This window comes from Macrotis lagotis, chromosome X (genome assembly GCF_037893015.1).
Source record: "Macrotis lagotis isolate mMagLag1 chromosome X, bilby.v1.9.chrom.fasta, whole genome shotgun sequence".
Lineage (NCBI taxonomy): Eukaryota > Metazoa > Chordata > Mammalia > Peramelemorphia > Peramelidae > Macrotis > Macrotis lagotis.
This window is the reverse complement of record NC_133666.1, coordinates 700,183,726-700,208,819: the sequence shown is the minus strand read 5'-3', so window position 1 is coordinate 700,208,819 and position 25,094 is coordinate 700,183,726. Positions and strand designations below refer to the sequence as shown.

General features: G+C 38.6%; 1 protein-coding gene across 1 annotated transcript; it reads left to right on the top strand.

Annotated features, from left to right (window-relative positions):
* LOC141497122 (uncharacterized) lies at positions 1-24,740 on the top strand. The gene is made up of 4 exons (XM_074199732.1): positions 1-171; positions 746-872; positions 1,373-1,453; positions 13,005-24,740. Exons 1-4 carry the CDS (start codon positions 136-138, stop codon positions 14,555-14,557), a joined length of 1,797 nt encoding a protein of 598 aa, XP_074055833.1. The 5' UTR covers positions 1-135; the 3' UTR covers positions 14,558-24,740.
* Positions 24,741-25,094: the final 354 nt, after the last annotated feature.

Below are 25,094 nucleotides of genomic sequence, written 5' to 3'. Positions count from 1 at the left end.
GTGGCCTTAGGCTGGGCGACCCCGTGCTCAGGCGGCGCCGCCGGCCCCGGAGCGCGAGGCCGGGCCCGTGACGTCACGGCCGCGCCCGGCGCCCCCGCAGCCCTGCCCCCACGCGGAGAGCCGCCCCCCAGGGGGATGGGCCCCCCGCCGCGGACCGGCCGGACCCGCCCGGTGAGTGGCAGCTTTGGGGGGCGGGAGAGAGGAGGCGCCCCGGGGCCCGGCGCCCCCGGTGCGGATGAGATGGCGGCGGGGCCCTGGCAATGCCGCCGGCGCCTCGGGGGGCAGCTGGGCCCTTGGCCGCGCGTGCGGGGCTCCGCTGTGCCAGTTCGGCGGTGAGGGCACCGAGCGGCCGCTCCGGACGCGGCCCGAGCCCGCGGGGGAGCTTGTGCCCAGGTGCCCGCCGGGCTGCAGCAGGTGAGTGCAGGGCCTGGGCCCGGGACGCCTCGGGCCCCTCCTGGCCGGGGCACCCAGGCCGGGCCCTGGGAATGCGTTGGCTTCAGCTGTGCTGCTCGTGAACCAGGGGTGACAGTGCCTCGTGAGGCAGGCATCTTGTAGGCGTGCCGGGGAGGGGCGCACATACGGGCTGTAATCTGCACCTGTCTCGGTGTCTAGTGCGGATGATGGAGCCTAAGTGATTCTCAGGGAATCCGTGACCCTCCAGGAAACGGAGGACACGCCCTGGGCTCCCGGCAGTGTCCCATCCCTTGCCCGTCTCTGTGAAGGTGCTTCACGTTTGGTGTTTCAGGACTTGGTGACGTTTAAGGACGTGGCCGTGGACTTCTCCTGGGAGGAGTGGGGGCACCTGGGCCCTGCCCAGAAGGAGCTGTACCGCGAGGTGATGCTGGAGAACTACCGCAACCTGCTGTGCCTGGGTAAGGACGGCGCCCTCCAGGATCTGCTCGTATCCAGTCTTAAGAAACACCATGGGATATCTGGAGTGTTGATCAGTTACTAAACTATCAAGGTTTTTAAGCTATCGGGTGTGGAGGGACCTGAAAATCCTCTACCTTTTGTGGCCATGAAATAACTTATTTCTGCAAATTATTACTTCATTGGTCTCTGACGGATAGAACGAGAAACTGAAGCTTGGTTGGGTTGCTCTGAGGTTATAGGGTACACCATTTCCACAAAGGTCAGGTGCTCCTTCATGGAGATTCACTGAATTGAACCGGCTTCTCTTCTTACTAGGCAGTGATTGAGATTAATTTTTTAATTTATTTACTGAGTCCAAACCCACTTTGGAGCCTTCTTGGTCCAGAGCTTACTTGCCATACGCCTCTATGGCACCATAACGGTCACATCCTACTTAACTGGTCAGGCCTGCATTCAGAACAGATGCTGTCCCTAGCACTTTTCTCTTCTCATTGAACAGGACTTGAAGATCGGAAACCAGATGTGATTAAGCAGCTGGAGCAACAGGGAGTACCTGGTATCCTAACAAGCTCCTGTCCAGGTGAGTGGGTGGGAATCAGGCAGGGAAAGCAATTTATCCAGCTGGGAACTCTAAAACACTGTCCAGGGAGCTGTCTTCAGAATACCCTTGAGGCCCCTGGTGAAGGACTGAGACAGTGGCACGAGTTCATTCTGAGATGTAGGGTGTGTTCAAGGAAGAATAGTGCCTCTGCTTTGAGGGCTGCTTTCCACCTTTGATGCCCACCTGAGACACCTAACTCTCACCTGTGGCTCCAACAAACAGCCTACACAACAGCCACATCCCAGTAAACTGTTTCCACAAACAGGCTAAACCAGGGTGAGAGTAACCGAGGGAGTCCCAAACTCATAGGTGAGTTGGGGAGGGGGGTGTCTACCCCAAGAATGCTAAGTCTTTCACAGGTAGAATGGGTGGATGAGAACCCTTCATTCCACTGGTCATGAAGACAGCTAAAGCAAACACTCACAAGGGGGTCAGAAGAAGCAATACAGGGACATCTTGAAGGTCAGAATTTTATTATTGACTGTGCAGCCTTAGAGACCCTGAACCAGGACCACCCAGCATGGTGTGCCTTCATCAAAGACGGTACGAGGCTCTATGAGCAAGGCAGAATAGAAGCAGGCCAGAGGAAACATGAGATACGTAAGTTTGGAGTAAATACTCTAGGTGTTCACATGGACTATTTGTGTCCAACATGTGGTAGGACGTTCCAAGGTCCACTGGTCTGATCAGTCACAATCGGCTACACTGTAATTCATCTGACATCATAGTTATATCATTCTAGTCTTTTTCTATAACAAAGGACAAGAACCAACTAATTCCTTCCTGAAGCTTCATTACCTCAATTCACCATCCTGACATCTTTCCCCTTACATGACCTTCAAGGGCAAGGGAACCATGCTTTTAATAGAAGGCACAGCTTAATCTCTTCTCACCAGTGACTGGCTTCTGTAGCACCCATTGCCTTACTTCTGGCCCTTTCATTCATTTCCTTTTAAAAATATGTTTTTAGTATTAGCAAAATAAGAACACAAACATCCTGTTTCTTCATCCTATTCTAGGCACTTTATTTTAAGTAGTTTTTAGGAAATGTTACTGTCAAGTTTTATAGAAATGTGATGTGTGTATCCTGACTTTGCTTTCTTCTGTTACTTTTTAGAAAAATTTCCATATATCCCTGCATTCTTAAAACATAACTATTCTAAAGGTGTCATAATACATCTAAATGCCAGAATGTAGCTACAACACAGTTGCTAGACACCAGGTTTTTCACCTTTTGATGTTACTATTAATGATAATGTCATCATTGTCATCATCAACATCATTGTTGTTATTATTTTGAGACTAAGTGACCCCATCTTGCCCAGATTAGAAGTGCAGTGACCATTACAACTCAGACTTCTGCTGCCAATTTAACATCCTCAGCCTCCCTCAGGAACAGGGATCATAGGTCCATAATCAGATTTTGGTTCTTTTCACTACCTTCTTGAGAGCACAATCCTACTAGCAGGGTTTCTGGGGCAGTGGAAATCGGGGCTCTTGATTTTTCTTTTACATGTTGCCATATTTTCTCTGAGTGATGATGACTCCAGTTCCTGGCCCCATGCACAGTTTAAGAGCTTGTTTGTTTCTCTTCAACTTGATAATGTTCTAATTTTCTAGGTTTTAATCCTTTATCAGTCTAAAGGGAGCAAAGTGGAATTACAAAATGTTTTTCATTTCTATATCTTTGCTAGCTAGAGAATTTGAATAGTTTTTCCAGGAGGTTACTGATAATTTGTATTTCTTTTAAGAATTGCATATTATAATTTTTTTCCCATTTTTCTTTAGGGAAATAGATCACTTCCTATAGAATCAGTTCCAAGCTTCCAGCAGAAGCATGGAAGCAAATTTTTCCCCAGTCTGTTTCTATTCATTTTAATTTGGATGCTTTTTTTTTTCTTGAACAAAAGAGATTTATTTCTTATAATCAAATCCAATGATTTTCATCATCAGTAGTTTAATTTCTTCTATTATTAGGTAAGGCAGTTTAGAGAGCGTGCTGAGTCAGATAGACTCAAATTCAAATTAATCTTCAGACATTTTTATTTTTTCTATATTACATATAAACCCAATTTTAACATTTACTTAAAAAAATTTTGAGTTGTATATTCTTTGTCCCTCCCTTTCTTTGAGAAGGCAAGCAATTTGAAAATATGGGCAGTCATGCAAAACATTTCCATATTAGTCATGTTGTGACTCCAACTCCAAAAATAAAAAACCCACAAGAAAAATGAAGCAAAAAAATCTTTTTCAATCTGCATTCACAATCCATTAGTTTTTTTCTTTGAAGATGGATAGCATTTTTCATTTATAAATCCTTGGAATGATCTTGATCATTTAAATGCATTACTGAGAATAGACAAATCATTCAGAACTGATTATTTTACAGTATTGCTGTTACTATGTGCTGTGTTTTCCTGGTTCTGCTCATTTCACTTTGCATTAGTTTCTGTAAATCCAAGTTTTTTCTGAGAGTATCTTGTTCATCATTTCTTATAGTCCAATAACATTCTATTACAATCACCTATCACAAATTGTTCAGTCATTCCCCAATTGATTGCCATCTCCTTAATTTCTCTCTTCTTTTTTTTTTAGTGTTTTGTTTTTTGGGCTTTTTTTTGCAAGGCAAGGGGTTAAATGGCTTGCCCAAGGCCACACAGCTAGGTAATAATTAAGTGTCTGAGGCTGTATTTGAACTCAGGTACTCCTGACTCCAGGGCTGGTGCTCTATCCACTGCATCACCTAGCCACCCCTACCATCTCCTTAATTTCCAGCTAAGGAGCTGCTATTAAAAATATAGTTTTATACATACGTATATACGTACATATACATATACGCTATAAGTAGTTTTATACATACATATTCTTTTCCTTTTTTTTAAAATGATATCTTTGGGATATAGATCCTAGTAGTAAGTATTACTGGATCAAAAGTATACATAGTTTTGTAAACCTTTAGGCACAATTCCAAATTGCTTTCCAGAATGGTTGGATCAGTTCATAGCTCAATCATCCATTCATTAGTGTTCTTCCCACAGCTCTTCCAACATTGATCATTTTCCTTTTTCCATCATATTAACCAGTCTGACGAACCCTTTATTTTTTTCAGTTAACAAGCTTATTTTCCCTTCCATCTTTCCATACATTCGATTAAAAAAAGTTTCTTTTGTAACAAATGAATCTAGTCAAGAAAAACTTTCCCATATCAACCATTCCAAAAATGTTAAAATCATGATTCGTCATTGATTTGATAGATTTTTTTAAACCTTTCAAAATTGAATATTTTTACAGTGTTACTACAGCATGTTATAAACGAAAAACCTGACAGAAAGAATTTCTGGTAATTGATAATCGATTTATTAATTAGGTTAGCTAATAATAAATTAATGGTCATTGTTTTCTCTCAGTAACCCATGACAAAGACGGGAAGAGACAGGAAGCCTTAATATACTTTTGGAAAAGGAGATGCCCCTGACAGGTGAAAATCAATTAATGAGGGGATAGACTGAGTTTGCACCACCTTCTTCTGAGAATGTGGCTTGATCATGAGATTCAGCTGCCTTCAACAGTTTGGACAGAAGAATCCATTTCTATCCAGACTACTCTGGTTGGTTTTCTCCTTCATGAGAAACTTCAGGGGAAGGGCTTCAGGTACCAGAGCTTATTCCCTAAGAGTAAGAATTCACTTAGATTAGTTTCAGTTTCCACTCTAAACAGAAGGAAGGTCTCCTAATTGGATGGGTTCGAACCCAAGATATGTACTGGAAGGATTGGGGCAGTCTCCTCTATCAGCTAGTTCCTTCAGAGACTGGCTGACTGACCTACATGGACTGGTCTTTAGATGAGTAAATGAAGAAAAAAATAAATCCTAATTTAATAATTGGTTGTTTAATATATAGCAAAAGTAATAATTTCTCTCAAGTATAGTTCTTCTTGTCTTGCTTACTTCAGCCATACTTCCTTGACTCATAACTTACTTGATTCATATAACTTTTCCCATGTTTTTCTAAAACTGTCTCCTTTATTTTTTTTATAATGTGGTCATGTTCCATTATATTCACATAATATGATTTATTCAGCCGTGGTTGATAGACTCTCCTCACTTTCTTAGTTCTTTGCCACCATACAGAAAGCTGCTATATATTTTACATTTCTATCTTCTCTTTTTTTTTTTATCTCTTTGGAGTATAGGCTTAGCAGTAGTATTTGTGGATTAAAGGGTGTGTATGGTTTACTTTGGGGGCATAGTTCCAAATTGTTCTCCTAAATAGCTAGACCAATTCACAGGTCCACCAGCAATATGTTAATGTGCCTGTTTTCCAGTAGCTCCTCCAGTGTTTTCCCCTTTTTGTCAGCTTCATCAATCTGATAAGTGTGTGGTGGACCTCAGGGTTACTTTAATATACATGCCACTAATTATTAATAATTTAGTGTATTTTTTCATATGGCTATTGATGGCTAGATTTCTTCCCTTGAGAACTGTCTATTTATACTCTTTGATCATTCTAGTATAAGGAATTCAGTAATATATAAAGGCAGCCAAGAAGTGAATATGTTCAGTGAATATTGACTTGATAGATACAGTTTTCAGATATAAGAAAATGCTATTCTACTATAGTCAAGCCCTGTCTTGAGTATTTTGTTCCATTTTAAACACCACTATTTAGTAAGACAATTGATAAGCAGGAGAATGACTCTTGAATATATTGGGAGTGTGATTTCAGCTCAACCCACAAGGGTCTAACTCTGAGCTTCTCTCTTAGCAGAGCCAGAAATCATTTCAGACCTTGGTCCTTAGGTCCTGAAGATCACAGAATTCCTGTCCTCAATGGCACTCAGCACTCTAAACCATCTCAGAACCTTAGTCTTAGAATTTCTATCTACAGTCTCACAGGGGTTTTAGCTTCTAGGATTCAGAGACTGGGAACTGAGAGTCAATACCACAGTTGGATTATACCTTGGAAGGGTCTCATACTCTGGGTCTTAGACTCAGGGAGAAGGAGAACCCTTGCTGACTTTGCTTAGTCATCACAGAACCCTGGAAGTTGAGTGTCTCTGTGTTTCTTTTTTCATTTTTGGGAAGGGAGAATCCTAGCTTCTCTATCCAGTTCCTCTCATCCTCAAGTTATAGAGTCAATTTCTGCTAAGATGAAAATGTACTTTCTCCATCTTCATGCTTATCACTATTTACCTTGGTTCTGTTTTGTTATTGTTCAGTTGAGTCCAACTCGTTGTGACACATGGACCGTAGCATGTCAGGGGACCATGGCATGTCAGACCATTCTGTCCTCCACTATCTCTCTAAGTCTGTCCAAGCTTGGTCATTGTTTCCATCATACTATCTTATCTATCTGCCATCCCCTTTGCCCTCATCTTTTCCCATATCAGAGACTTTTCCTATGAATCCCCTTTTCTCATATAGTCAAAGTGCAAATACTCCACCCTCAATAATTGACCTTCCAGTGAATAATCTAAATTAATTTAAGTATCAACTGGTTTGACTTCCTTGCTGTTTAAGGGACTCTCAGTCTTCTCAAACTGTAGTGCTCAGCTTTCCTTATACTTCCATATAAAGCTACTGGGAAAAAACATAGTTGAATATATATAGACCTTTGTTGACAAGGTGATGTCTCTGCTTTTTTAGCATGCTATCCAGATTTTCCAGTTTTCCTTCCGAAGACCATGCTTGTCATTACTGTCTCCAGTGATCTTTGGGCCCAAGAATAAAAAAATCTGACACTGTTTACATTTCTTCCCTCTCTGTTTTCCAGGAAGTAATGGGATCATTTGCCATGATCTTAGATGTTTTTGATGTTAAGCTTCAAGCCAGCTTTCACTCTCTCCTCTTTTACTCTCCTCCAGAGGCTTCTTAATTCCTCTTCACTTTTTGGCATCAGAGCCGTATTGTCTGCATATCTGAGATTGTTGATATTTCTTCCAGAAATCTTATTTCCAGCTTTTGAGTCATCCTATCTCTCCACAATCCATTTGCTCCTCTTCCTTCTTATCATTATACCCTCTATCATATTTTTTTTATTAACAAACTCCCTTTTATCTTTGTGCACTTTGTTTCACATTCTTTCCATCTCCTTGTACTATCAGAAATTGACGGGCCACAGAAGATATCGAATTCTTGATTGCTTTCTCCATCACTGAATGCTCCTTCTTTCCCTCTCCACTCCCAAAGGACTGCCAGGAGGAGCAAGTACATTTCTTGTTCCTTATTTCCTCCAAAATACTACTTTTTCATTCTCACTCAGTAGCCCCTCTTCTTTTTAGGTCTTTATATCTAGTTGGATTCCTATTGTAGCCAGTTATTTATGTTAAAGTAATTCTTCTTTTCATTCCATTAAAATTTAATGTGTCCCAGGCACTACTGAACTCTAGCAGTATATAGAACAATCTGATTTAATGCAACTTCTTTCTCATATTTGGAGGTTTTGATTCGTGTTTTTGTCTTCTTAAGCATTCTGACTTCATTGTCAGCCTTCTTAACTTTCATGATCTCCATCTTCACCCTACTCAACCACACAAAAGAGTAATTATACTCTTAATCTGACCGTTATCCATAATTGTTCTACCACTGTTATCCAAATGTATTAGTTTGGGCTCATGTCTTATTGCCTGGACTATTATATTAGCCTCCTTAATTTGATCTCTCCAGTCTTTCCACTGCAATTGTACCTTCACGCTAAATTGCTAAATTGATAGTTTGGATCTAAGATAACTTCAATTTAACCTATCTTCCAACCACTTCAAAAATATTCAAGATCAAAAATATTTCAGAAATAACTCTTTTTAATTTTTTTTTTAAATTTCTGTGTCAAAGCCCATTGGTATGAAACTCTCACCCTATTGGTGGACATGAATGCTCTGCCCTTTATAAGAGTTGAGACAGAGTTATTGAGGATTAGAAGAAATGGAATGTTTGCCTATTCCTTTATGGATGGACCTGGCAAAAAAAGAGTTCTCTTTGGAATTTTCCAAAGACTAATCTTTCTTTCTTTGAAACTCTTCAAATGAAGTTCCCCTTTAAGACTTTTCAGGGCCAGCCTCCTTTTGGAATTGGTTAAGTTTCAGTCTTTTTTCTAATATGGAGTCACTTGGACTCTCCTGGGTTCCCAGTTTGATAGAAGAGTGGAAGAAGCCAACCCTACTTCAGGTTACTGAAGGCATGAGAGGCCAGGGCGTTCTTTTTCATGTCCTTATCCCCCAGTACAGTACACTAGAGAATCTGATAATTTTCCCCATAGGAAACATCTCCTTTGATCTGGGGTACTTTGTTCCCAATGGAAGAACTCCTTCACTCTGTATTTTCTAGTTTTTTTCCTCCCATGTATACTTTCTGTTTTTCTATGATTTAAATAAATGAACTTCTTTGCTAAAAAAAAAAATATTCAAGACCTTCTTAATTTCTTTAGTATAAAATATAGAATTCTTAGCCTAACACTTAATTTCAACTCCCATTTCCCTTTTTCAGTCTTATTTCATGTTAATAAATTTCACATTCTTTTTCCCAAAAAGACTAGCCTCCTTGAAGATTCTTTTGACCTCCTAGCTTCTGTTTATTTTACAAGTAATACACCAAATATGGAATGTGTTTTCTCACTTCTGTCTCTTAGAATTGTTAGTGTCCTTTAACTGTATAAAACATACCATACATATCAAGTGCACATGAGACCTTGCCTGATTTTCTCCCTTTTTTTAAGCTCTTCCTCTTGAAATGACTTTGAATAGCTTGATTTTTATTTATAAATTAAATATAAACTCTTTGAAAGCATACACATTTCTTTTTGTTTTTACATATGTTGCTTCTATCATTATGCTTTACACACATATTAGGTGCTTAATAAATATTTATTGAATCAACTTGATTTGAAGTTAACCAAGATGATTCATGATTTATAAACTCCTATGAATATAATGGCACTTGAAAATCATTTAAGGCAGGATAATTTAATGGACATCGTTGTTGTTATTTGTCCTTTGTGCTCAAAGAGGACCAAATTGACATGGTGATGTTGGGGTGATGTTGGTGATGTGCAGTGTGTTTGACTGTGGCTGATCAGACCAATATAAACTTGGAAGACTCTACGTCTTGGCACAAATAGTCTGTGTGACTATTTGTTATACAAGAGGGAGATAACACTAAGTGATAACTGTGTAGTTTGAAGAAGCAATAGTCACCTACTACTGAAGACTTGTGCATCTTATGACCTCAGCAAAATCACTGTCTTCCGTTTACCTAAACACAAGTAAAACTTACCAGCTGCACCTTCATAGCAAACACTGGCATCTAATAGACCATGTGATCATAAGGAGAAGAGACAGACAGGATGTGAGAGTGACAAAGGCAATGTGTGGTATGGAGTGCTGGACTGATCACAGGCTCATCCTCTCTAAGCTAAATATTCACATTCAATCAAAGCGGCAGCCCCAAGGCAAAATGACTGAAGAACTGATGTCAAGAGATTAGAGTGTCTCTCTGAGTGGGTATAATATGTTGCTAACTTAGAAGGAAAATTAAACCAACACAGTTAGCAATGGTGGAAGAGAGAGAGTGGGCAACTTTCAGAGATCTGGTGTATAGCATTGCAGATGTTCATCTGGGTCACAACACTTGCAAACATTAAGACTGGTTTGATGAAAATGATGGGAAAATACAGAAACTGCTAAATGAAAGAATGAGAACTTCACAGGGTTTATCAGCCAGATAGTTCTTTCATTTCTAAGAAGGCAGCATTTAATTCCATCAAAAGTAAAGTACAAGTGAAGCTTAGAGAGATGCAGGACTCCAGACTCAGTAAGAAGACAAATGAAATTCAGTTTTATGCAGACAGTAACAATGCAAAATCCTTTTATGATGCCCTGAAAGCTATTTATGGGCCAGTAGCCTATGGTGCATCTCACCTATTCAGTGCTGATGGGTCCACATTGATTAACAATAGGGACATGATCCTAGAGAGATGAACTGAATATTTTCATAGTGTTCTTAGCAGGTCATCATCAATTAGTGCAGAAGCCTTTAACCATTTGCATCAAGTTGAAGTCAGTCAGTCCCTAGTGAAGTTCCAACTGAAGAAGAGGTTTTGAATGCCATTAGGTTCCTTTCAATTGGCAAAGTGTACCTGTTGTTGATTCTATTCCAGTTGAGGTGTGGGGGTCCATTACTCATCCAAAAACTGACTGCAATTTTCCAGGTTATATGACATGAAATTATTCTGTGCAAGGATACCTCCATTGTCCATCTCTATAAAGGTAAAGGGAATAGATTGTCCTGTGACAATCAAAAGGGTATTTCTCTTTTAGTCACTACTGTCAAGATTCTTGCTAGAGTCCTTCTCAATAAGCTGACCCTTCATTTGGAAGATGATCACTTCCCTGAGAACCATTGTGGCTTCAGAAAGGGTTAAGGAATAGTCCGTGTTGTGTTGCTACCCAACACTCCAGGAAAAATGCCAGGAACAGAACAGAGGTCTATACAGGATTTATAGATCTGGCCAAAGCCTTTGATAGCATCAGTCATGAAGGTTTATGGAAACTTATGTCAAAATACCCAGAGTTCATCAGTATTGTACATTAGTTTCATTGCTACATGCTTGCCCAGGTTCTAGATAGTAGATGATGCTTCTGAGATTCACACCAGTGCAGTGAAGTAAGGTTGTGTCTTTGCTGCCATGCTTTTTAGCATGATGTTTTCAGCCAAGTTATCAAATGCCATCACTGAGTATGAACACGACCTCAAGGTCAGCAACTGCAATTTTGGCAAATTCTTCAACTTGAAAAGACCTCAAGCCAAGACCAAAGTGTAGGGAGTGATGGAGCATGATCTTCTGTTTGCAGATGATTGTGCAATCAATGCAGCCTCTGAAGCTGAGATGCAACATAGTATGGATCAATTCTCTGCTGCTTATGCTCATTTAGGTCTAACAAGAAAACACAAATATTCTATCAGCCAGCATCATACCATCCATATGTGGAACCATTGATTATAGCAAATGGAGAGGTTTTGAGTACTGTGGACAGATTCACAGAGCTAGCTCAGTATTTTGGAGACTCTGAAAAAAAGTGTGGAAGAGAAAAGGTATTAGACTAACTACCAAATTGAAGGTCTACAGAGCTTTTGTGCTTACCTCATTGCTATATGCCTGAGAAACCAGGACACGGTCTACCGGCACCATGTCACTTCCATATAAATTGTCTTAGGAAGATTCTGAAGATCACCTGGCAGGAGAAGATACCAGATACTGAGGTCCTTTCTTGAACTAAACATTTCAACATTACTACAGAGAGTGCAACTACAATGGATTGGTCATCTTGTGAGAATGCCAGAAGTATGATTGCCAAAAAGACTATTCTATGGAGAACTCACACAGAGCAAGCACTCACAAGGGGGTCAGAAGAGGCAATACTGGTACACTCTGAAGGTCTTTCTTAAGAACTTTAGAATTGATTGTGTACCATGAGAGACACTGGCACAGGATTGTCCAGCATGGCATGCCCTCATTAGTGAGAGTGCTGCTCTTTATGAGGACTGAATTGAAGCAGCTCAAAGGAAATATGACATTTGTAAGTTTAGAATACCCACCCCAGGTGGTCACATGGACTGTTTTTGTGCCCAACCTGTATTAGAACATTCTGAGTTAATATTGGGTTGATCAGTCACAGTCAGACACACTAATTTTTCTCAAACATAATGATGTCATTTGATAACGAAGCACAAGAACCAGTCTGAAGAAGACAAGACTCAGAAGTGATTTAGGGGCGGCTAGGTGGTGCAGTGGATAAAGCACCGCCCCTGGAGTCAGGAGTACCTGGGTTCAAATCCAGTCTCAGACACTTAATAATTACCTAGCTGTGTGGCCTTGGGCAAGCCACTTAACCCCATTTGCCTTGCAAAAACCTAAAAATAAAAATTGATTGACTTTGTATAATTAAAAGACTGTCATGTGAAAGAAATGTTGAATTTGTTCTATTTGGCCTCCAAAGGCAGCATTAAGAGGAATGGAGGTGAACTACAATGTAAGTAATATAAGGACAGTGTATGTTTGCTCTAAGGAATAGCTTAACAGTAGAATCCAAAAGTAGAATGGATTGCCTTGGTGTCACTAGAAATCTTCAAGCAAAGATTAGAGAACCATGTATTGATGGCATAAAATAGGAAGTGTTTGGGGATATTGGTTGCACTGAGGCCTTTTTCAAGTCTAAAATTCCATGATTCTTTGTGACCTTTCAAATATTAGCTTTGACACCCATCATTAGTGTGAGATTTTGGTTAAATCAGTTAATCTAAGTTAATTTCCTTATTTGGAAAAATGGCAATAACTAACCTACCTACCTCACAAGGTTGTGGTAGAGAGCATTATGAATGCTTTTTATAAACTAAATGGATTAATAACCCTGTCATAGTAGTATTAATGTCTTTTAGATTTTAAAGGTCAGCAATTATTTTTCTCAACAGAGGAAATGGATGATAGTACTAAATTTACCCCCCCAAAATGTGAAAATATTTACTTTTTCTTTCTTTCAGATTGGGAGAACAGACCTGAAACCAAGGAGTCTTTTCAAAGACTAGGCATTTCTATGGAAGAGTTGTTCCAAGAAAGTTTCAAAAGGGATGTTCCCTGTGTCTCTAAATTGGTAGAATGTGAAGCTGGATTAGAAAAGTGGCAGAACTGTGAGAAGAAACCTTCTAAGCAAGTAAGAACTTTCCAAAGAAAATCTTCCAATAAACTGAAGCACCACAAAAGTAAAAAATATGACAGAATATTTGGTCTAGGATCAACCCGTGTTTCCCAACAAAAACTATATTTTGGAAAGAGTTCCCACCAATATGATAAACATAGAAAGAGCTCCAGATTTCATTCTGACTCAAGTAAATGTAATAGAATCTGTTTGAAGAAGACATTTTCTAAATTTGATGAATGTGAGAAATCCTCCACTTATAATTCAAACTTTCTCAAATGTCATAAAATAAATACTCAAGAGAAACTTCCTGAATATAATGAAGGTAGAAAAACTTACCAGAACTCATCCATTTTCCTCCAAACAATCCATACTGGAGAGAAACCTCATAAATGTAATGAATGTGGAAAGTCTTTCCTTAATAGCCTACTACTAATTGAACACTGGAGCATTCATATGGGAGAAAAACCTTATGAATGTAATGAATGTGGAAAGGTTTTTCGCTGGACCTCAGGACTTACCGAACATCAGAGAATCCATACTGGAGAAAAACCTTATGAGTGTAATGAATGTGGGAAGACTTTTAGTCATAGGTCATCCCTAACTTCCCATTACAGGATTCATAGAGGGCAAAAAACTTATGAATGTAATGAATGTGGCAAGGCCTTCTACTGGACCTCAGAACTTACTAAGCATCAGAGAATTCATACTGGAGAGAAACCTTACGAATGCAATGAATGTGGTAAAGCCTTTCACCAGAGCATACACCTTACTCAGCATCAAAGAACTCACACTGGAGAGAAACCTTATCAATGTAATGAATGTGGGAAGGCCTTTGGCCGAATTGCACTCCTTACTGAACATAAGAGAATTCACACAGGAGAGAAACCTTATGAATGTAATGAATGTGGGATGTCCTTCCGGTGGAATTCAGGACTAACTGAACATCAGAGAATTCATAGTGGAGAGAAACCGTATGAATGTAATGAATGTGGGAAGACTTTTAGTCGTAGGTCATCCCTTACCTCCCATCACAGGATTCATAGTGGGATGAAACCTTATGAATGTAATAAATGTGGTAAGGCCTTCTATTGGATGTCAAAACTTACTAAGCATCAGAGAATTCATACAGTAGAAAAGCCTTATGTGTGTAATGAATGTGGGAAGACCTTTAACCAAAGCACACATCTTACTCAACATAAGGCAACTCATACTGGTAAAAAACCTTTTGAGTGCAGTGAATGTGGGAAGGCTTTCAACCGCAGTGTACATTTTACTCAACATCAGAGAATTCACACTGGAGAAAAGCCTTATGAATGTAATGAGTGTGGAAAAGCCTTCTGCCAGAGCTCAGGACTTACTCGACATCAGAAAATTCATATTAGAAAGAAACATTAGGTTGTAATGACCTTCTGCCAGATTAAAAAGAAACAAAACTTCTTGAACATCAGAGGATTAATTATTAATTACAAATGAAATAAATGTGGATAGCTTCTCAATAATCTATCTCTTACTCTAGCACAGGATTATATTAGAGAACTTTTAAGTGTATCAAAAGTGGGGAAGCCTTCCACAGGAGCATAGTATTTAGTGTACATTGCAGAATCAAAAGTGGAGAGAATTAAAGAATGTGAGAAAGCCTTCTACACATATTTTATTATTCATCAGAAACTTTATACTGGAGTATATTATAAGTTTATTATACTTTTATAATAAATGAGGGGAAAACCTCCTGAATCAAAAGTCTTAACTCATCAGAGAATTCATACTGAGTAAAATCTTTTGAAAATTAAGTGTTAAGAATGAAAAGATTTTGACAGTTACCCAGAACACATATTTTACTGAAAATTCTAGAAGTAATATTAAATATAGGTGAAACAAAGTTTCAACTAAATTTCTGACAGCTCTTCCAACATTTTCCTCTCAAGTCTCCAAGCTCAAAGCCTCCCTTTCCCAAAACCACAATTATAATAGATGTTTTAAGCAAAAATTGCCACCTGCCAGATATTTTAGTGTTTATCATTAAACATTTATTAAGTGCCCACCATGTGCTAGGCACATACTAAGTGCTGGGGGGATACAAAGAAAGGCAAAAGATTGTTCCTGTCTTTATGGAGCTCACAGTCTAATTGGGAGGGGAAGACAACATGAAAACAAGATAAATAAGGGATAATATGTAGGCAGTCAACAGGAAAGGCTAATGCTAGAAAGTGGGGATTTGAAAGAAGCCAAGAAAGCCAGGAAATGGAACATTTTAAGTATGGGAAAGCCGATGGAAATGTATGTAGTCTTGAGAGGGAGTATCTTGTGAAAGGAATAACAAGAAAGCCAGTGTCACTGAATCAAAAAGTGCTTGGGTTTGAGTGAGGTCTATGAAGCTGGTGAAGTGGGAAGAAGGCCAGTTGTGAAGGTCTTTGAATGCCGGAGAATTTTACAGTTGTTCCTGGAGGGGAGAAAGAACCATTGGAGTTTCTTGAATATAAAAGAGAATAACATACACTTATGGAAGGTTAATTTGCTGAGTGGAAGATGGACTGGAGTGGGAAAAAGGGGAGGCAGAGAGGACAACTGAAAGACTTGTCATAGACTAAGCTTGAGCTGACAAGGGCCTGTATCAGTGTAGTGGCAGTATCAGAGGAGGAAAAGGGCTGCATGTGAGAGATGTCAAGGCAAAATTGACAGACCTTAACAATAGATTGTATATAGAGGATGAGAAAAGGAGGAATGGAAGATGATTCTTAGGTTTTGAGCCTAAGTGACTGGAAGGGCACCTCAAATTTTGGCAAGAGGAGATTGTAATAGGTTTAGTTTTAGTTGAGCTTAAGATGCCTAGAGGACATCACCTCTTATGACTCAAGAATCATTTTTTTCTGCTCCCCTTTCCATTAACTTAGAGAAGAAAGAAAATTCTATAGAATCGCAAATGTTATAGTTGTTCAAGAGTATGCTGGTAAATGTTTAACTGCTAGCACACTAAATAGCTTCCCATCTAGTTCAATGTGTGCCTCAAAAATAATCCTCTTTTATGCTATATCTGACAAGTTGCCGTTCCATAAAGCACTATAGAAATGATAGCAAGCATTTTTATAACAGTAACAGTTCTCTGGTGCCTCAACAAACAACTCAGTTATGACTACCCAACTCAAAACTAGGGACCAGGTATCCACAATTTCCCTTACACTCCAGGTCACCTTTTCTCCCCATCCCTTTTAATTAGCTGAAGCAATTTTATCTCCCACTGTTTTAATGTTGTTCTAGTCTCAAGAATAACCCTCCTTAAATTCTAATTGCTTTTTCCTTTTTTCTTAAATTTCTGATTGCCCCTAGATTGTCATGCTTTCCACAACTCATTTTCATGTGTGTGTATCTTATTGTTTATGTCTTCTGCCCGTGCTTTTGTTCTTAAGAGATCTAAGATCTCTACATGCATTATGTGAGTTGGTATTTGGGAGTATGGTGAGAGATAAGGTCTTTATGTCAAGTTGTGTTTGGTGAGGGTAGCTGCTTCAGGAGACATCTAAAGAAGACTGCTTCCAACCCAGGAGAGAGGCATCTGGTTCCCCTGGGCATCAGATGGGGGTGGGACAGATGGGTCATAATATGAATATAGTCATGGGATATAATGACTGTAAGACTGATAAACATGAATAATATAAGAGATGACTATAATGTAAACAAAAAGATTAAGACCACTTGACAAGATGCAGAATGTCATCCTCTTAGAGATAGAGAGGGGGAGAGAGAGAGGTGACATGGGTGAGACCCTTTGCAATATTGGGGGATCTGTATAAGTAACTGACTGGCCTAGTGGATACAGTGCTGGACCTGAAGTCAAAGAGATCTGAATTCATACTGGCCTCAGATACTTCCAAGCTGTGTGACCTTGGACAAATTGGTTAACTTCTAACTGTAAAGTAAGGATATTGACAAATCCTGAGATGTACATGCTGTTATGATCCCCATTTTACAGTTGAGGAAACTGAAAGAGATGAAGGTAAAGTGACTTCCTCCTAATCTATTGTCCTTCATTCTCAAAGAGGACCAGAATGGCATCACAATGTTGGAATCAAGATACATTGGGTCCAACAGAGGCTGCTCAGACCCAGTCAGGCACAAAAGGTCCATCTGAACATTTGGAGTGGAGATGTTTCTAAATTTGTGCATCTCATATTTCTTTTGAACCACTTGAATTCCACTTTGCTCAGGCATACCATATTGTACAATCCTTTGCCAGCCTCTTCCAAGTCATTATTTGCCTTAACCAGGTGGTTTTCAGAATCTTAAGATAATTCAAATGGAGACATTAAAGTTTTCTGACATGTTGCTGGTAGACTGTCCAGGTTTCACAGGTATACAACAATGAGGTTAGCACAATATCTCTTTTGACCTTCAGTTTGGTAGATAGTCTAATTCCTCTTCTCTTTCACGCTTTCCTTTGGAACCTCCCAAACACTAAACTGGCTCTGACAATGCATGTGTCAACCTCATTATGTATGTGGACATCTCTGTAAAGGACCTGTCAAGGTAAGTGAACTTTTCTACAGTATTCAAAATTGCTCTATTTGCTGTAAATGAAAATTCCACATAGCAATGGTGTTGTGCTGACTAATGGAGAACATGTGTTTCTTGATGTTTCTTGTTAAGGCAAAATTAAAACATGCAGTAGAGAATTGATCCATATTTTGCTGTATCTCAGCTGCAGAGATTGCATTGAGAGCACAATCATCTATGAACAAAAAAATTGTGAATCAGCTTTCCCCCTCCCTTCTTGTAGCCTTTCAAGTTAAATAATTTACCAATCAGTGTAATAGTTAACCTTGTAGCTGTATTCGTCCTCATGGAAGGTGTTTGACAACATTGCTGAAAACATGGAATCAAGCACCAGCTTTGTTTCACTCCATTGGTGACAGGGAAAACCTGAGAATATTGTCCATGATGGGTAGACCTGCCATTATGAAAGTGACATGATGCTGATGAACTTCTTTAGGCAACCGAATGTTGACATCACTTTCTATAAGCCTTCATGATTGACCTGAGGTCAGATTTGAAATCAGGGCTTGTGTCCAGATCCTCCCACTCCTCTATTCACTGCACCACTGAACTACCTAAGAAGAGCTTCCCTCTAGGACTCAGAACCTGACTCCTGGAAGGTCTTTGTTTCTTTGCTTAGTCATTGTCATCAAGGTTGAGTAGTTATAATGTGGCATATTTATGTGAGCATGCTACTTGTTCCCAGGTGAACAATGCTTACTTTTTCCATCTAGAAGCTGGCAGCTTGTTCATGTTGCCTTTGAGGCTGTACCTCTCCCAGTCTATTCTCCCAGGTGAGAATTCATTTCTCTCAACCCCAGAATAGTTATCTGAAGACAAGAAAAGTCTCCATCCTCTTTCCAGGGATTGGGTTTCTTTCCCACCTTAAATCCACTTTGTGAACTCTTTCCTTTTAGGAACAAGGAAAGATCAGTCTCCAAAGAGCTTTTGTAGAGTCCTCTGGGTGTTAGTATCATGCCACAGTTTATAGAATAAAGTAGGGTTAGATGAGTGTTAGGCTCTGATCCCAGCACTTTCCTATTTCTAACGAGCAGGACTTGCCAAGTTCAAACCAGATATGGTCTCCTAGTTGAAGCAAGGAGAAGCATTTGAATGCCAGAGGGAGAAGGCCCAAGACGAAGATGTGCAGGTGAGTGAGGGATACGAGGTAGATGAGGAAGGACAGCAAACAAATAGAATGACCTCTTGAAGGAGTAAATATCTCTCTGTAGTCTTTAATCATCCTCTTTTCCTTAAAACTCTCTAGAGTTCCATGACATTACTTTCTCCTATTTCTTCTACCTATCTCACTGCTCCTTCTTAGTCTATTTTCCTAGATCTTCATTTAGGTTGCACTCACACTGAGTGTCTCCCAAGACTGTTCTAGGTTCTCACCTCTTCTCCCACTATATTCCTTTCAATTGATGAGCTCATAAGCACTTCATGAATTCAATTATCTCTATGCTGATGATCCTCAAATTTAGCCTCAATCTCTCCCTACATCTCTAGTGTTGCGTCTCCAACTACCCATTAGACATTTCAACTAGATGTTCCATAGGCACTTTAAATTTAACATATCCCTAACTCAAGTCTTTCCTCACTTCAGTCTATCTTCCACTCAGCTGTCAAATTGATCTTCCTAAAATGCAGATCTGATTATGTTACCCTCTACTTGATGATCTCCAGTGGCTTCCTGTTACCTCTAGCAGAAAATACAAAATGTTCTGCTCGGCATTCCAAACTTTTCACAATTCCTCCTATCTTTCTAGTCTTCTTACTCCACAACATGTACTCTTTGATCCAATACCTCTGGCGTCCCTGAGGTTCTATGAACAAGCATCTCCATCTCAGCTTTAGGCATTTTCTCTGACCAATCTCCATGCCTGGAATGCTCTCTCTCCATCTTGTCTTCCTCTATATCTCAACTAGAATCCCATATTTTACTGGTCCTAATTCTAGAGCTTTCTCTCTGTTGATTATTTCTGATTGATTTTGTATGTGGTTTTTGTACATAGTTGTTGGCTTCTTGTCTCCCTCCTTAAGAATAGGGATGTTTTTGGTTTTGTTTGCCTTTCTTTTTGTCTTTGGAATGTAACATAAAGTAGTTGCTTGATAAATACTTGTTGAATGGACTTAGGCCACATACTTAGTATGTGTCAGAAGCAAGACTTGAACTCCAGTTTCCCTATTCCAGGGCTAGATCTCTAGCTGTATCATCTTTACTGAGTATTAATAAAAAATACAAACTAAAAGGAGACTGAATATGAAACAAATTCTTGCTTAACCACAGTGACTGTTTCAAATGTTTTCTTTCTCCTTAAGTCCCTAGTCTTCCCCCTTCACCAAACAGCTCGATACTAATGAAGATGATGGTGATAATGATACTGATGATTCTGATGATAACAACAATGAGGAACACATGCAGCAAGTCGTTTTAGACAAAATCCAAAATGCCAACATCCCATCTAGAAATGCTTCTGAGCAGCATACTGAGCACCATATCAATCCAACTAATAGATCCTATTATCAATTGTTTCAGTCTTTATTTGTTTCTCCAGCGACCAAAGGATAGGAAGTTTATAGGCTCTTCAAGGAAGATTTTGCCTCTTCTCTAGTTTCCTTTGCCCCAGTTGGACCTAATCTAGGGCCTAGCACATTCCTGCTGTGGCAAGGGTCAACACGGAAGGAAGTTGAATCTTAGCTCCCCTGGTGATATTTTCATCAACTTGGGAAGCACACTTTCATCCCAAACTGGTTGTCATGTTAAAGGGCTGCAAGGATTTTGGCAATCAAAACTCAAAGGAAGAAGAAGTAGTTACCATGACTGTGACTGACCCTTAAAGGAACACCACTAGTTCTTTTTGCTTGTCCTCTAACACTCCATTGCCTCAGACCCACCTCTGCCCTGTCTTCTTTCTTATAGGGATGCATGTCCCTCTGTCCAGGATACACTGCCAGCTCACTTTCCTTTTCCCTTATCCTACTTGTTTGAAGAAAACTTTTAAGAACTGTACATAGAAGGACCCATCAGCATAGAGCTGCTGTGGCTCTTCCCTGGTTCCTTTCTCTGAAAATTCTTATTTGCAGAAACTAATTTCTTTTGTTCTTCTTAAATGTCTAAGTGATTTCATCAGTACCAAAAAGCAAGTCTACTCTGAAGATTAAAGTGGGACTTGGCATCTACTAGGTGGATTGTGGCTCCTTCCTTTCCAGATTAAAATTTTTAAAATATCCTTTTTCTAACTTGGCTTTTAATACATTTGGAGACAATCTTGAGAGTCAGCTTTTCTTTCAGTTTGCCAAAGTAGCATTCCATTCTTTCCCTTGCCCCAGTTTCACTTTTTCTTGTCTTCCATGAATAAGAGTTTAGAATGGAATGTAAGATTAGCTTTAGAACTAACCTAAACTTTTCCCTTGTATAGTTCTATCTTCTGTGACTTACAGGTATAGGATATAAAATAAACATGGGCATACTTTCACCCTTGCTATCTATCTTTCCCTCTCTGCTTTTCCCAACCTTCCCATTGTACTTTGTTGTTTCCTTTGCCTAAATATAGTGAGAACAGCAGAATAATTGATGTTCACAAGGAAAACTTTTCTTTATTTAAAATATGCCAGCAATGCCATGTCAAGTACAATGAATACAAAATGGTAGCATCTCCCAAGAAAACATGTTAAAGCCTCTATGATTCTCTTAATCCATTATTAACACTCCTGAATTAGAACCAAGTATGGCTTTCAAATCAAAGAGGGTGCCATGAACCTTGCCAAAGTATTCAATTATTCACCAATTTATGTCTTTGCAGAAAAGTATATAAACTAATTCATCTCTTGGGGAAGATTCTTCAATCTTATTAAAATGTCATTTGGACTCAAGTGTCAAATTCTTTTTTTAAAATTTTTGCAAGGCAGTGGGGTTAAGTGACTTGCCCAAGGTCACACAGCCAGGTAATTAAGTGTCTGAGGCTAAATTTGAACTCAAGTCCTCCTGACTTAAGGGCTGGTGCTCCAAAGTGTCATATTCTTAATGTACACCACAGAGGAGTTTATCCAGAAGCCAAATTGAATCAATGGATGAAGGTGATGCAATAAGTACCTTGGTTTTAAGGGGGAAAATACAAATTGAGCATGAAACTACTAGAAGAAACTTAAACTGTGTATCAGAAGACCAGCAATCTGCACTCACAAGTTAAGGGGAAGAACGCAGACTAATATCTATACATACCAATCTTTAGTTTCCTTTTGGCATGATAAAATGAAGGATCAGAGATTTGGAGGGTGTCCAAAAGAAACCACTGCAAAGTTAATGAAACAAAGATTATCATCCCTAGGCATATCTAGGAGGAAAAATGGAGGGGGAAAGAAAGGAAGATGATTGACAGATGGACTCCACTTTCAAAAACTAAAGTGAAGGCTGACAACTAATATACACCAAAGGTTTGTTTAACATAATCAAATGCTTTATATCCAGCTCAAGTCTATGAAACAGCTAGCTAAGATTCAGACATGGAATGAAAAGGCTTCCATGAACAATATCCACATGAGTTCAACCAATGCTATGTGTACAACAGAGCATGGAATAATTGTGGAGCCTGGATCAGGTCTCACAGCTTTCCACAATGGCCAAGACATACAAATTTCTTTATAAATTCTGGGGATTTATGATAGCAATTCAAGGTCTAATCTGGTAGGGGATTGATAGGTCATTGCCAACAGAAGTTGCAAAAAGATTATCCTTGGAGTGGCTAGGTGGTGCAATGGATAAAGCACCAGCCCTGGAGTCAGGAGTACCTGGGTTCAAATCCGGTCTCAGACACTTAATAATTATCTAGCTGTGTGGCCTTGGGCAAGCCACTTAACTCCATTTGCCTTGCAAAAACCTAAAAAACAAATATCCTTAAGGAACTCAAACATGGATGCCAGATACAGTGAAGTGGTAGAAATTGTGTAGCATGTCAATATGAGTTGTAAAAACTTTTCATCTACTAGAAAGACATGAACAGGAGGCTAGAATTACACACTAGAAGCTGACTCTTCTTTGTAAACTTGGAGATGATACAGCCTTGTACTACAAATACAAACCCACCAATAAACTTAAGAATGCAAGCAAAGTTCCATAATGGAGAATAGGAACATCACTAGAGAGAAAACTGTCACCCACTACCACCTATACACAATAGCAAAATTATTTAAGAAGTACATTTATAAATTGAGGTTATCACTGGATATTCTCATTATCTCCAAACTCTATAGATTGAAAAGATTTAAAATACAGAGACCAAGTGGAATAAATGAAATCCATATATGAACAAACCATATCTGTCATATTTCCTGCTAATGGAAGACATCCTGAAACTGCTTTTGATGAGTTTTCAGAAAATTGGCACATATATATATATATGTTTATATATATATTGCAATAATAATTTTATTTTAACCTGAAAAGCAGTTATTTTATCACCTAGACAAGGATCCACAGTATATGAAACATAACAATAATAAAACCTCCCATTTATCAAAACAGGTAATGATTATATAGCACTTTTAAGGTTTGCAAACTGCTAATTAAGTTATTCATTTTTACAATCCTCAATTGTCTCATGGAAAAAAATATCAGGGAAGAAAGTTGTCTTCAGACCATTTTTCTCTGAACACCAAAAAAGATGACAAGAATGAACTGTGATGATGATGATGATGATGATATCACTGTGGATTACATAAGAAAATAATGGGATCTTTGCAAGACATAACTGCTAACTGCCAAAAACAGGCATCTAGTTAATAACTGAATAACAAGTTGTGAGATGGTGGTTAGACTTTTAGACATCAGCAATTCACTATCTTTTTATGGAATCACAGATGACAAATCCCCATACTAAAAATAGACTAAGGACACTCATGGGAACTGAACCAATAAAATGGACCAAGAACTGGAACACAAAGACCAATATCTTAAGTAAATGAATGAAAAGGCATTTGTTGAGTTCCTTATATGTGCAACTACCATGGTATCTAGCTACTATGGACACAGAAAAAACAAGATAGTCACAACTTTTAAGGATCTATCGACCTAATTTGAGGGGAGGGGAAGACACAACATTTAGGAAAAGGTTCCAGCTGTAAATTAAATGGAAAAGTAGATAGTGGTGCATTTTTTTAGCATCATTTCTCCAATCAAATCTTTTCTATTTCTCATTTGATTAAACCAAGGACTTCAGTGGTAAAAGTTTTCTTTCCTGGGTCTTCAGTAGCTGTGACAGCTGAGGAGTCAAAGGCTTCAGTCTCCACAGGGTTGTTTAGAGAAGCCAACATACAACATATGTAAAATCTCTAAGCTTTGTAGAATGAAAATCTTTGAAAAATAGACACATAACAGAAGAAACAATTTATTTGCACATCATCCTTGATATCCGATCTAGTTCTGGATTTGTATCAAAGATGGTTTTAGTTAAATTCCTACAGAAAATTTACTTATATTCTAATTCTTTTATTCAACTACAAAAAGCAGTTATATACTGCAAAGGAGTCTCAGAACATTAATTATGAAAGAATTATAGAATAGCAATTTGTCCAAGGAATGCTTATTTTAAAATTTTTTATATTTATTTTTTCCATTTACATGTGAAAACAATTTTAGCATTTTTAAAATTGTGAGTTCTAATTTCTCTCCCTTCTTTCCATCCCCCCTCCTTGAGAAGGCAAGAAATGTTATTTAACTTAAACATGTGCAATCAAAAAAAATTTTAATGTCACACCTGTCATGTTATGAAAAAAACAAAAACAGAAAAATAAAGTTGAAAAAAGCATGCTTTGATCTTCATTTAGTCTATCCTCAGATGATGAATAGTATTTTTCATTATGTCCTTCAGAATTGTCTTAGATCAATTATTAACCAATCTGTTAAGTGTGAGCTATTTTTACTTTAGATTTCTCCAATCAATAGTGATTTAGGACATTTTCATATGACTATAGATAGCTTTGATTATTCATCTGAGAACAACCTTCATATCCTTTGATTATTTGTGAAATGGGGAATTACTTGCATTTTTATAAATTCTCATAAATAAGAGAACTTATAAATCAGTTCTCTATATATATATATTTGGGAAAGAAGGTCTTTATCAGAGTTGCTGTAAAAAAATAAAATTTTTTTCATTAGTTTTCTGTTGTCTTGAATCTTGGCTGCATTGATTTTGTCTGTGTAAAACCTTTTTAATTTTATGGAATCAAAATGATCAATTTACAGTTTTTAGAGCTGTCTATAACTTGTTTGTCATAAAATCTTCCCTTATCCACAGATTGGACAAAAAATATTTCCTTTTCTCCTAATTTGTTTATGGTATCACCCTTTATGTCTAAATCATGTACCCATTTTGTTCTTATATTGATATATATATATAATATA